The following is a 13,079-nucleotide window of genomic DNA, read 5'->3' as shown; positions in this document are numbered from 1 at the left end:
AAAACTCTGAATGCTCTGGAACAAGGGCCTGGTGCTAGGATTGTCACAATTAGAGAGTGGAGTCTGTCACCAGGAGAGCCAATGACCAATACCCCAGCATTCTTGAAGGGCCAAGAGAATGATTATGCTAAAATATGTCTCATGGAATTTTAGAGCAACACATAACTCAGGGTTCCAACAACAGTAAGATGTTCAAACCATGAACTTGTGTTATCAACATTCTCACATGGAGTCACTTTAAGCACCTCACTCTACTTTCTCCAGTTCACATTTCCTATCTGAATACTCCATGCATCCTAGCCTTCGATCTGGGGAAGCAAGACTCTTTTCCTATGATTAGATACCCTGGTAGCCAGAGGGAATTCTTCCAGGCATGAATATTCTTTCATTAATGACTCAGTATTATTGTTCTTTTTATTTTATTTATTTATTTATTTATATTGTTCTTCTTAAACCATCACTCACAACTAAGATGACTTTTCCTTTATTTATTTATTTTTGTGGTACGCGGGCCTCTCACCGTTGTGGCCTCTCCCGTTGCAGAGCACAGGCTCCCGACGCGCAGGCTCAGCGGCCGTGGCTCACGGGCCCAGTCGCTCCGCGGCATGTGGGATCTTCCCGGACCGGGGCACGAACCCGTGTCCCCTGCATCGGCAGGCGGACTCTCAACCACTGCGCCACCAGGGAAGCCCTCCTTTATTTTAAATAAGCTTATAATTAGCGAAATACTTTCATAGATATGAGGTAAAGGGAAAATTGTTGGTTCTTCCTTTTCTTGTCCTCCCATCCCTCCCTACTATTTGGCAAGAATTTAGGGAATTTGCAGATAGGATACGGAGACCTACCAAGAATTCCTCTGATAATGGGGGCAAGAAAATGGATTCTCTCTCCTCTTTCTTAGAAACCAAAACCCCAATCCTGACAGCCAGGAAGCAGGTAGGTACCTCCTCACACATCAGAAGAGGGCTCCTGGACTCCCCTGGTGGTGCAATGGTTAAGAATCTGCCTGCCAATGCAGGGGACACAGGTTTGATCCCTGGTCCAGGAAGATCCCACATGCCGCGGAGCAATGAAGCCCGTGTGCCACGACTACTGAGCCTGCGCCCTAGAGCCCGCGAGCCACAACTACTGAGACTGCGTGCTGTAACTACTGAAGCCCTCGTGCCTAGAGCCCGTGCTCCACAACGAGAGAAGCCACCGCAATGAGAAGCCCGCACATCGCAACGAAGAGTAGCCCTCACTTGACGCAACTAGAGAAAGCCTGCACAAAGCAATGAAGACCCAACGCAGCCAAAAAAAAAAAGGCTCCTGTGCCTTTGATTCCCCAGGGAAGCAACAGAAACACTCTTCCTGGATTTTCTGGTGAGTGGCCACGAGTTTGGTGGCCCTGGGCTCAGTACTGTTATGCATGAGAGCACGGTACTTCCCCATCTGGACCACACCCGGGGGGCTCCTGAAATAAGGACCACTGGGCCCTCTCAACTAAACAGGTAGTAGGCTTGAGAGAAGGGAGTTGTATAGATGGAGGTGAGGAAAGACACTTTCTTTGTTTAAGGAAAACATTAGCCTCCTGGTACAAAGGAGAGCTTGAGCTGATGAAAGGCTTTATTCCCTTGGAAGAAAGAGTACCTCCTGTAGAATCCCAAACCCAAGCCCAAGCCCAATCACAGGGGAAAGTGAGGAACAGGGAACAAAGAGGAGTTTGAGAGAGGATGCAACCCATGGGTAAAGTTGGGTCCCTGGGGAGGGGAAAGCAGGTTCTTTAGACCATGTGAAAAAGTATATGGCAGGTGGGTCCTCAGTCCTGAAATTTGGTTAAACCAAACGAGATTAAAAAAATAGAGGAAAATTGCTGTTTCTGATGTGGGTCATAGTCATTTAATGAACATACCTGCACTGAATATTTAGCTCAGGGATTTCATGGCAATTAAAAAATTAAAATGTACACTGAAGAAAAAGCAAGATTCCTCAGTCTTTTTCCTTAATACAGTGATTATTACTATTTTAAAGCTAACCCATTGTGGAAGCCCATAGCTTTGCCGGCAAAAACAACGTCCTGCCATCGTTAAAAGTATGTTACAATTTGTGGCTATGTACCCAGCATTTGACATGGAGTGGTGTTCTATTTCAGCCCAAATTTAATTACATGCTCCTTTTATATATCGTGGATGGCTCACAGTAGCAGCATTATTTTGCCTGGTGAAAAACTGGCCACGACTTGTCATAATGGGCTGGTTTATAGAACCACTGAAGTATAGTTACTGCCCTTCATTCAGGAATTATGGCGCCGTAACAACACTTTACTTACATATACTGCTGAGACAGTATAAACAGCAAATAGATTTCTTAAATCGAGACAGCAGAAATTTCCCCCCAGGGCACTTGGCCCTCATTGTGGCAGTAACATATGCAAGTCTAAGTAACTTCGTTGTCTGTGTTTCGGCACTGCATCATTTCATGGGCAGTTTATAACATTCTAATAATAAAATCGACTCTACATTTGGAGTTGGGCTTCACGAACATTAGATGGTAATGCACACAGCAGAATCTCTAAGTGATTTGTGAGGAAGGTTTAAATTTGGTAATCACACTCCCACTGAGAGGCTCTGCAGAGGAGCTAAAGTGGAATCAGGAGTTAGGCTGTTGCGGTGGCAAAGCCTTCAACCAGGAGAGCGCCTGACCTAGTTTATATCAACACGGATCCTGCATCTGGGTAAAGTCAGGGATGCTTTCATCGTCAGACTCCTAGGACTTAAATAACCTTGGCTTTTCCCTCAAACAATAGAAACCCTCTATAAATCTACACCACTCCTCCCCTCTTTTTTGGCCTCCCCTGTTCTTTCTTTCGTCTTCATGATGTATCTCTGGGGGGAATTTTACAGGGGTAAAGTATCATTGCCCTCACTGACTGGTTTGTCCTGATATTTCATGTAAATTGCCCTCTCCTTATTCTCGACTTTCTAATCCTTCATAGAGTTGTCCCTAGACTTATTTGTAATACACACGTTTTAAAAGCATGCTCTAAAATATGTCCACTACACTTCTATTTCTGGGGTGGTGAGTTCACCCCACACATCCTTTAGCTTCTAGTAAAATTATATGGCTACCCGTGAAAGGATAGTGCATGGATGCCATAACTCAGACTGCTACCCATTGTTCTGCAGTGACTTGCAAGTGGTCCAAAGGGGGCAGATACTTAAAAGGAGATCCTATTCCTCCAGGCTGCTGAGGCCTGGAAGGGTGTGGAGTGGGCAGGGAAGGGGGCAGCCGTGCCAGCATCTTCTGGGCTCCTGCAGCCAGCTCACTGCTCCTGTGGGATGCTGCAAACGGATTGGCTAAACTGGACGTTCCTGTTAATTGTCAAGCTTTGTGACTTCCTTAAAGGGGATTGAGAAGCTGGGCCAGCATTATGGGTGCATACACCTCTCTGGGAGAGCACTTGGGTTGGTCATGCTTGTGACAGCGAGTCCCCCTTCAGGTCTGCCCCCCATCGCCCCTACCCCCCCACCTCCCCCCACCCCCTCCCGGCAGGGGCAGGTGCCCAGGGTGCAGGCGCACTCACCCCCGGAGGGCAGTCCGGCGCAGCTGCCTCCGTGCTGGCAGGGGCTGCGCTCGCAGGCGTCAGGGTAGAGCACGCAGCCCAGCTTCAGCTCGGTCAGGCCCACCACCTCGGCGAAGCTGCTGCGCTTGTTCTGCAGCGGCAGTTCGTTGTTATTCAGCACCACGGAGTCCAGGCAGCCCTGGAAGCCGCTCAGCACCTGCGTGACCCGCGTGTCGGTCAGGCTGCGGATGTTATCCGCCTGCACCAGGGCCCCGAAGTAGATGGTACTCTCGGTGCTCAGCGTCTGGAAGTAGAGGGGCGCCCTGCGCCGCTCCACGTAGCTGTCGTCCAGGGACAGGCTCGTGAAATTGCGGTTGAGCTCCAGGAAGACCGAGTGCCAGCTCCCGTCGTTGACAGCGCGGCCCGAGATGCCCAAGATTCCGGGGCCGCTGCCGCAGTCCAGCTGGAACCACAGCTTGCCGTCCACGATCTGTGCGGGAACGAACACCGCAGCGCTTTTTAATATGCATCTGGCAATAAGTTCCTGGACACCCTGTTCCCAACCAGCCTGGGCTTTAGAATGGACAACGCTTTTGATCCAGCCATAAATCTGCTGTGGCTTGATTTTTAATAGTAACTCTCCCTCCTCATTATACGCCGTGCAAATGCATGCCTGATATTTCACAAAGCTTCTTGTATTTAGCAATATGACCGCAGGTTCAGAAAGCCACACTTACATATTTAAGAATGCTCCTATTCTTTCCGTCTTCATCCTTTAAAAATTCACAGCTATTTCTTGTTTAGGGAGTCTGTTTATTCTCTGCACCCTTCCTAGTTACTACCAGCACAGGAATGATTTCTGTGGACTCATTAATGTTAATTACGAATATTTATTGAACATCTACTATGTGCTAAGCAATGTGCTAGGTGCTATGGGGACCACTGTTAGCAAAAGTGGTCTGCCCTCATGGGGCTTATATTTGAGTGAGGGAGATGGCTATTAATCAGATCAGCACAGAAATACATATATATCCCCAGGTAAGTTTGTGTGACTGTGCTGTAGGGGAGAGAAAGAGGCCAGGTAGATTTCTTACTTCGCAGCATCATACATATTTAAGATGTAAAAACCCTCCTATTAAACACTAGCCATCTTCTTAAAACAGTTCTTCAGGACCGCTGCTCATCATTTAGGTTAAGATTATCTCACAAAGTGCTCAGGGCTTGGCCATTTGCTAAGAATGTATGTATATTTGATGACCTCTGGAACTCCAGAAGGATCTGGTTAACTCTTTACACCTTGTAGATACTTCCAGCCTCTGATCTGGGGTCAGCTACGACAGAGACTTGCCTGCTTTTTTTATTGCACTGGTGCAGAGAGGGCATCTAAGTCCCCCCACCCTCAGCAGCCTGACCCCAGAGGGACACCAAAATCAGGAAAGCGTGCTACTAAAGGATGCTGGCGAGTTGAAAGCTGTTGGGCAGGTACTGGTCCTCCATGGAGACCCAGGTTCAACTGTTGCCGAGGACACAGGCTGGCCTTTGAATCCTCTGTCGTCCACCGTCATCTGCATTTCTCAGAAATGCAAGATGGTTTGAGGATCCAGGGATTGAGGGCTGGACCCATGTCTAGTCAACAAATTGTTATTGGTCCATGAAGGAATTCACAGCTCGAAAACTGTGAAACAGAAGCTACTTTTCTGGTCTTTGTCCCTGGATCTCGTGGAGGCCAGTGTCTCAGTCACGCCAGGGCAGCTGGCCTTTACTTAGGATCTATGTATAGTCCTATGTGAAAACCTGGGTAGAGAACATGAACTTGTGGAGAAAGAGAAGGGAAGGGACAGAAGGGGAGGGAAGACAGACCTTCCAGGCACTAAGTGCCAAGGAGGTACAAATGTCAAGTGAATTCATAGAAATAAACTGAACCAGTCTTTCCAAAATGCGTTTGGCTACTGATAGATCTGTTAGGAATGATCACAACCTCACCCACCCTCACAAATGGGGTATTTTTCTACGCTTCAGTGTCTTCCGCAGACAACTAATTCTTAGGGTCTCTCATGACTGCCCCTATGGCTCTATGAATTTGCTGTCACCCTCTCTTCCTGCATGTAAAGTTTATGCCACATAAATGTGTGTATATGAAAGGCAGGGGGCTCTGTGAACCAGGCAGAGCCTTGGGAATTTAGAAATGAGAAATCTAATTCTGGCTTTGTCATGTATCGTCCAGGTCCCTTGGAGAGCACTGGTTGGCCCCTCTGGGTTTGAGACTCCTTCTATGGAAAGCTGTGACTTATTTTACAAGGAGACTGACTGTGTCCACTGCAGAACGGTCAGCCCCTCATTCACAGTTAGTACATACATCCTGCGCTCTGTAATGCAAATGTACGAATGTGAAAAGACTGGAGACAAATTTTAATTTTCTTTTCAGAGACCTTTCATGTGTAATCTTTGCTGTTGCCTTTGTCATTTTTTCTGTTGTTGTTCAACAAAATGGACTGAATGAATATTGTAAATCATGCCAGAATACTTGCTCAGTGACAACTCCTGGATAATATCCGTATCTTTATTTCAGTGTAGGTAATCAAATGATCAGATGTGACTTTAGGGACTACCTGCCCCTGACACAGTCCATCTGCTGTTCTGCTCAGTGGCTACAGGGTGGGGTCCCCAGTCTATCAAGGAAAATCTTGTGGTGAGGGTGCAGTTCATCTAAGGTTTGGAAAAGGATGTATTCAATTAATGTATGACTTGGTCCATTCCCCTCCCTAACGCCCTACCTCTTGGGATAATAACCAAGTTACAAACTCATCCAGGAGAACTGATGTGGCTCTGACAGCCTCACATACATCGACGTTCTATCACTAAGGAACAGAAAATTCTCCCATGGTAACACCGAGCATGGTTAAGTTTCCCTTTTTCTTTCCTGTTGAAAATAATAAGAGCGGCAACACCGCTGAATGAATAGAAAGCCAGATGCTTACATGAGCCTCAGGCTTTTGAAAACAAAAATGATCCGTACCTTCAAAATTCTAGGAGTTTGGAATTATAAGCCTTGTCTAAATGACAAACAAGAATGTGGATGACAAAAGCTACCTTGCAAAAAGTTAATGTTCGGCCATTTCACAAGTATATTATGCCAGGGAGAGGAAAGAACACTTTCACATCTGAGTCCTCTCATCTTGGAAAATTATGTGCCGATCATATTTAGTATTTCTGTCTTCAGAATAGGGTTTATCCAATTTTAAAGGATCTCTCTTTTAAGAGGACAAAGCTTTCTCAAAGCAGAGGGCAAGCTATTTTAATAGAAACTGAGGTGTGCACGAAACTGTAAGAAAAGTCTACAGCGAGGATCTGAATGATGTGCGGGGGACGGGGGAGGGGGCAGAGGCACGTAGGCAATGTGTTCAATGAAATGCATAATTCAGAGTGTGGTCCTACTGTTACGAAATACGCAGGTGTTCAGGGTTGTCTGAAATCGGTGATGTGCTTTAACCTGGATCTTCTGTGGCCTGGAGCTTGGGAGACAAGCTATCAGAGCTGTAAGAAGTCATCTTGTAGGAAAGTACGATTTTGAGTAAAAAGTATGAATTATGGCATAAGTCTTACTGCTTCAGATTGTTCATGTGTGGCTCTAGCAAATGCACCATCATGATAAAACTTTTAAGAGGGTCATTAAATAGTCTTTGAAAAGCGAACTTCTTGAAAACCTATTTTTAAGGCAGCCATGAATAGCTATCTGGCATACAGTAGATGCTCAAAAAATACACTTTGAATGAATACATGAGTGAATAAATCTCATTCCCTCAAATCTCTTCTTTTGATAAACACTGCTGTACTCCTGACCTGTTTGCCACTGCCAGAGGGCCAGGTCCACTACTGATTAGTTTAGGCAAGTCAATGATTCTCTCTGAATCTCAGTTTCCTCACAGGCGAAAAAGTAGGCACTCACATCTATGCACAGGAGAGTGAGAATACAAATATATGTACGTGAAAGTACTTCATAAACTCTTAGGTATTTCATTATTACTATAACGTGTAATTATAAGTTAGCTCACTTCTCAGTGATAGCTTTCATATATCCTTGAAACTCTGGAATCTTGTGAGGTCTTCCTTGTTACTCTTCTGATCTGTGTTGCAAGGATCTGACTCTTCCCAGTGGACTGTTTTATAAACCAAATGAGCTTTCCTTGACTATCTTCCTCTTAGTCCTGGGGTCTTAACTAGCCATGTCTGAGAATCATCAAAATGAAGCCATGTTTTATCTATAACTTTCCCCAAAGGTCAAATGTGATCTTTCTAGATTAACAAGCAAGTACTTCTTGTGCTTCTGCTATAATATTGCACCTGAGAGACTAACATAGGGAAAAAGTTACTTGTGTCTCTCCTGGTGATCTGACATGTTTCTTTTATAGGTTCGAGGACAGCCACAGCATCTATCCCACCATTTTCATCCTGACTTTGGCTGCCAGGAAACTCAGAGTTATGGTTTGTGTTCAACTAACCCCTGGTCTAGATTTTTCAATGACGATATTCTGTCCGTCCCTATTTCATTGGTTGAGTCTTAACCTTTTGTTTTCATCTTATTTAAAATTCAAGTATAATTGACTTATCAGATGTGCCACATGATTCGATATTTTGATACATTACAAAATGATCATCAGCGATAAGTCTGGTTACCATCTGTTGCCATACAAAGTTACTACAATATTAATGACTACATTCCCTACACTGTACATTACATCCTCATGACTTATAACTGGAAGTTTGTACCTCCTAATCCCCTTCCCCTATTTTACCTATCCTTGCTTTCATCTTAATGGTGCTTTGATTTTATTGCATTTGAGTATTTATGGTAAGCCTGGAATCTCTTTTGGAAGAAGACAGGGTATCAATGATGAACAGAAGAACGAGCGCCTTTACTGCTGCTAAAAGACAGCGTTGCTCCTCGTCCATGAGAATGTTCACTTCCCGAGGTCTCCATGCAGTTCTTCAACTGTCTTGAAGGGGTGCCCTTCACCCCACAGATCGTCTTAAGTACTTTTTAGGGAATGTGCTTTAACCGGGAAAATATAAACAACCAAGAGGTGCAGTTTAAACAAAGCATTTCAGCGTAGTCATTGAACCAAAGTGCAAGGCACATACTGTGCCTAAAGCCAATGAAATTAAATCTTGCATGAGGCTGAAAATGTTAAGCAAACAGATTCAAATCCCCTAAGTGGATATTCCTGGCAACTGTAGGAAAGTATCTGCAGTAGTTCAGTACAGCTCTGTCCTGCTTTGGGCAAAGCCAACATATGAAAAGCAAACTTACAGAACAGACAGATGGGGGTGAGCATTCGCATCACAGAGGGACTAAGGGAAGGGTTCCTTCAAATAGCAACCATCCCTAGTTTATTAGAATTCCATTTATAGAGATTCAATTGACACAACTTTCAGAAACATGCTTGTTTCACGAAATACAATATACCTTAGGAGCTAGCGCTGACTAAAAGGTTTAATTATTCTTCTTTCCCATCTCCAGGGTTCTGCACATTTTAGACACTTGCCAGTGAAGTGTCAAATGGCAAGCTCCACTTTAGAATCGAGCCATTCATGTCCAATATTTTTGTTCTCTTTCAAATTTAATGCCATTTAAGAGAATTGCTAATAGAAAGTATTTGCCTCCTAAGGACGTTCAGCAACAAGCCTTACTGAAGCTTGAAGGGGAGAGGTGCGAGGTCAGCGACACCCAGGCGCAGCCCCTGGGGGCTGGTACGTCTGAATGGGCAGAGCACCTTCCCAGTAATTATACAAACCCCACTGCTCAGGGCTAGTTAGAAAGTGAGCTAAGGACCCTAGGCAGGTTGCTTCACAGGCTAGGAGGTTAAAAAGACAGAACTTAGGTTTTTGAATTTATATTCTTCCGCCATGAAGATCTGGTTGGAATTCATTGTTTTCTAAAACTGTGCATCCAGAGCGTTTAGCTTGTTTTCTTTTGAAAACACTGCTTTCCTAACAGAGCTGAAATTATTGTGAGTTGAATGAGTCAGGGTATTGGGAGATTGCCCACGAAAATGGCCAACTTTAAACTCCAGCTCTGTGCTCACTCCCTCTGGACACCAAGTAATACCTGGCAGTACAAGAAGGAGGTACATAAAGGTCTATGTGGTAGGAGAAGCCACAGGCATTTAATGTTCTACATACTTTCCTCCCTCCAGGATTAAAGCCTGGGTCATCTAATCAACTTGGATGTGACCTAGCAATCAAAGAACAGAAGCTAAAAAAGCCCACCAGGATCCCAGTTAAGCTTAGTGACAGAACAGTAGGAAGGAGAAAATCGCTAGCCATTTCCACTTGGATGGGTATCTCCTACTGGACAGACTTCACCCGTCTCTGAACACACTTACGGTGGGCTGGCATAGCAGCCTGGTGAGAATAACATTCAATTAAACATGTCTTCCTCCTACTTTTCCCTTCTCCTCTCATCCTGGAAGGCTTAATCTTGTCTACAGATGCCCAGATGTGATTCTGGATGAAATGAGTTATAGTTACAAAACTGAGAGCTGGGGAGAGCATCGAGATAAAGAGCATGGTGTGAGAGACACTGGAAGTCAGGTCCAGGCCTGCCACTTATTAGCTGTACAACTTTGGGTAAATAACTTAACCTCTCTGAACCTCTATATGCTCCTTGATCAAATGGGGCCGATCGTATATATATATAACACATTTATTATATTAGCTTTATGACACAAATCAAATGAGGCATGTCATGCTGTTAGTATTATTGTTGTTGTTTTCATGAAGGGACCAGAAGCTCTGATCTGACTACAAATGCCAGACTTGCTCTAAAGCAGTGGTCCCCAACCTTTTTGGCACCAGGGACCAGTTTCGTGGAAGACAATTTTTCCGCAGACAGGCTGGGGTGGGGTTAGGGTTGGGGAGATGGTTCAGGAGGTAATGCGAGTGATTGGGGGATGCTTCAGGTGGTAATTGGAGCGATGGGGGGGATGGTTCAGGAGGTAATGCGAGCGATGGGGGGGATGGTTCAGGCTGTAATGCAAGTGATGGGGGGAGGGTGGTTCAGGCGGTAATTGGAGTGAGGGGGGGATGGTTCAGGCGGTAATTGGAGCGATCGGAGGGATGGTTCAGGCGGTAATGCGAGCGATGGCGGGGAGGGTGTTTCAGGCGGTAACGCGAGCGATGGGGGGATGGTTCAGGAGGTAATTGGAGAGATGAGGGGATGGCTCAGGCGGTAACACGAGCGATGAGGAGCGATGGGGAGCGATGGGGCGCGCCAGATAAAGTTTAGCTCACCCGCCGGCCGCTCACCTCCTGCTGTGCAGCCCGGTTCCTAACAGGCGGCAGACTGGCACCAGGCCACGGCCCAGGGCTTGGGGACCCCCTGCTCTAAAGGAAATCTGGTGCCTTTGGAGGGTTTCTGAGGCTGGGCATGTTTTAAAAATTGGGCTACTTGGGCCATAAGAGGGCCTATGGAATCTTCTACAGCCCAGATGTCCAGTTCTTCCCTGAGCGAGAACACAAGTGACCTTCAGGGGTCATTGGGGATAGACCCGTGTGGTAGGAGAGGATACAGTCAGTCTTTTGAAAGGACCACCCTGCCGTGGAATTGATCAGGAAACACATTCTAATGAACTGTTGAGTGATTACAACTCAGAGGAGGCCGGCTCTTGAACCTACTCCAGAGAGAGGTGCCCCAGTCTCTGAAGAGCTAATTTTGAAGCTGAATGTATGAAAGGAAATGGAGTGTTGGCACACTTCCCACTTCTGCTGCTGCTCCCCTGGCCCTAAAGCCGGCTTCTGGTTTCTGAACTTAAAAGACAAAAGGATTTCAGACCCCAATCCAAGAGCCAAAATACTAACATGAGAACTGACTGCAGGAAAAGAGAACCTATTTTCATTACCTTCAGAATGATGCAGGGGTTTGCTCTGGTGTACATTATAATCCCATTGCTTTGCAGTGTTCGCAGACGCAGGGCCAGTTTAAAGTCCTCTTCTTTGCTATTTTCAGAAAGCCGGTATTTGATGTAACTGTTTCCAGCAAAGCTGAGAGAAGTGTGCCCTGAAAAGACCATGATGAGGAGATATAGATACTTTTAACAACCAGAAACGAGCAGGGACACATGAAACCACCCAACAACTACCAAGCAAGTGGATGAAAGACCATGGGAAGTTAGGGAAGCCACTGAGGAGAAACCATTTTGGATTAAAAACTGTTTCTGCATTTCAGGTCACACTCTAATTTCAAAGTGAAAAAAAATTTACTAGTCAGATGCTGAAAAATCTTAGCTCTCTCATGTCAAGGACAACTTGGTATATTCTCTAACCTGAATTATCTTAGTGTCACTAAATTCCCAATTCCTATTTTCTAAAATTAGCACTATTAAAAGATATCCCTGTATGCCCACCCTCATCACTTAGATATTTAAGAATTTTCAATGCTATGAAACAAGGGAAAGACAAAACTATTCTCAAAGAATATCCAGGGCTTCCCTGGAGGCGCAGTGGTTGAGGGTCCGCCTGCCGATGCAGGGGACGCGGGTTCGTGCCCCGGTCCGGGAGGATCCCGCATGCCACGGAGCGGCTGGGCCCGTGAGCCATGGCCGCTGAGCCTGCGCGTCCGGAGCCTGTGCTCCGCAATGGGAGAGGCCACAGCAGTGAGAGGCCCGCGTACCACAAAAAAACAAACAAAAAAAGAATATGCATATTCCCCAAGTATCCTAATGCAGAACAGACAACTTAGGTCATTTGCACAAATGTTGATAAGGATAATGATATAAAGGAAGTTCATGTCTTGTGCAGTCACAGCTCTGCCTTTTGACCATTAATTTCAAGGCTCCCCTTCCTAGAATCGTTAGTTGCACCCACATCACCCAATTCTGAGTTAACCCTCTCTTTTTTTTATTGTCTCCAGCTTTATGTTTTAACAAGCAAAGTAATGGCTGAAAAGCCCTCTGGCTGGGGGGGGGGGGAAGGGTGGAAAGTGTGGAAATATGCCAAATGGATGATAATCGTGGATTATGAAGAGTTTTCCATATGGAAAGGAGAAGGGAGAAGGGCAGAAAGGGACACCTGAAGTTAGGAGACTTGGCCTTACTGTCACCCTGCAGACCCACCTGCTGTGTATACAGCAGGTGTGTTGGGGTGAGGTCAGCATAAATATCTTTTAAGTCTAAACCTTAGAAGCCTTCAAAGGCAAGTATGCGGGTGATCTCTTCAGTTCAGGGGCAGCTCCATTCTCGAAGTCAACTCTGAAAGAGCTTTGGCTTCCATTTTTAAGAACGGTGCTTGTCTTTGCAAAGGCTGAGTTTCTAGAACCCAGTGCTTAACAAGTGCCTTGCAAATACTAGGCGTATTTATTCCCATTATAATGGCTATTATAATCATCACTCAATAAATATTTCTTGGATTCCAAAATTGGTATCAGTGTGCCTATATTTGAAATACATCTTCTACCAAAAAAAAGGTTCTATTGGTACCAAAAATGAACAGGACTCTTTTTAGAGGAAAGAAGTGGTAGAGCATATGTGAATCAAAAGAAGTA

General features: G+C 45.4%; 1 protein-coding gene across 3 annotated transcripts in view; it reads right to left on the bottom strand.

Annotated features, from left to right (window-relative positions):
- FAT3 (FAT atypical cadherin 3) overlaps positions 1-13,079 on the bottom strand; it is a 574,942-nt gene that overhangs the window by 23,935 nt on the left and 537,928 nt on the right. For all 3 annotated transcript variants that reach the window (XM_033431923.2, XM_049713303.1, XM_049713302.1), the window contains exons 20-21: positions 11,440-11,597; positions 3,563-4,031 (exon numbers count right to left, since the gene is read on the bottom strand). In XM_033431923.2, coding sequence (XP_033287814.1) covers positions 3,563-4,031; positions 11,440-11,597 — 627 coding nt within the window. The remainder of the gene's footprint in view (positions 1-3,562; positions 4,032-11,439; positions 11,598-13,079) is intronic.

This window comes from Orcinus orca, chromosome 8 (genome assembly GCF_937001465.1).
Source record: "Orcinus orca chromosome 8, mOrcOrc1.1, whole genome shotgun sequence".
NCBI lineage: Eukaryota > Metazoa > Chordata > Mammalia > Artiodactyla > Delphinidae > Orcinus > Orcinus orca.
Note: the sequence above shows the minus strand (reverse complement) of the source record. Positions and strands in the feature narration are given on the sequence as shown.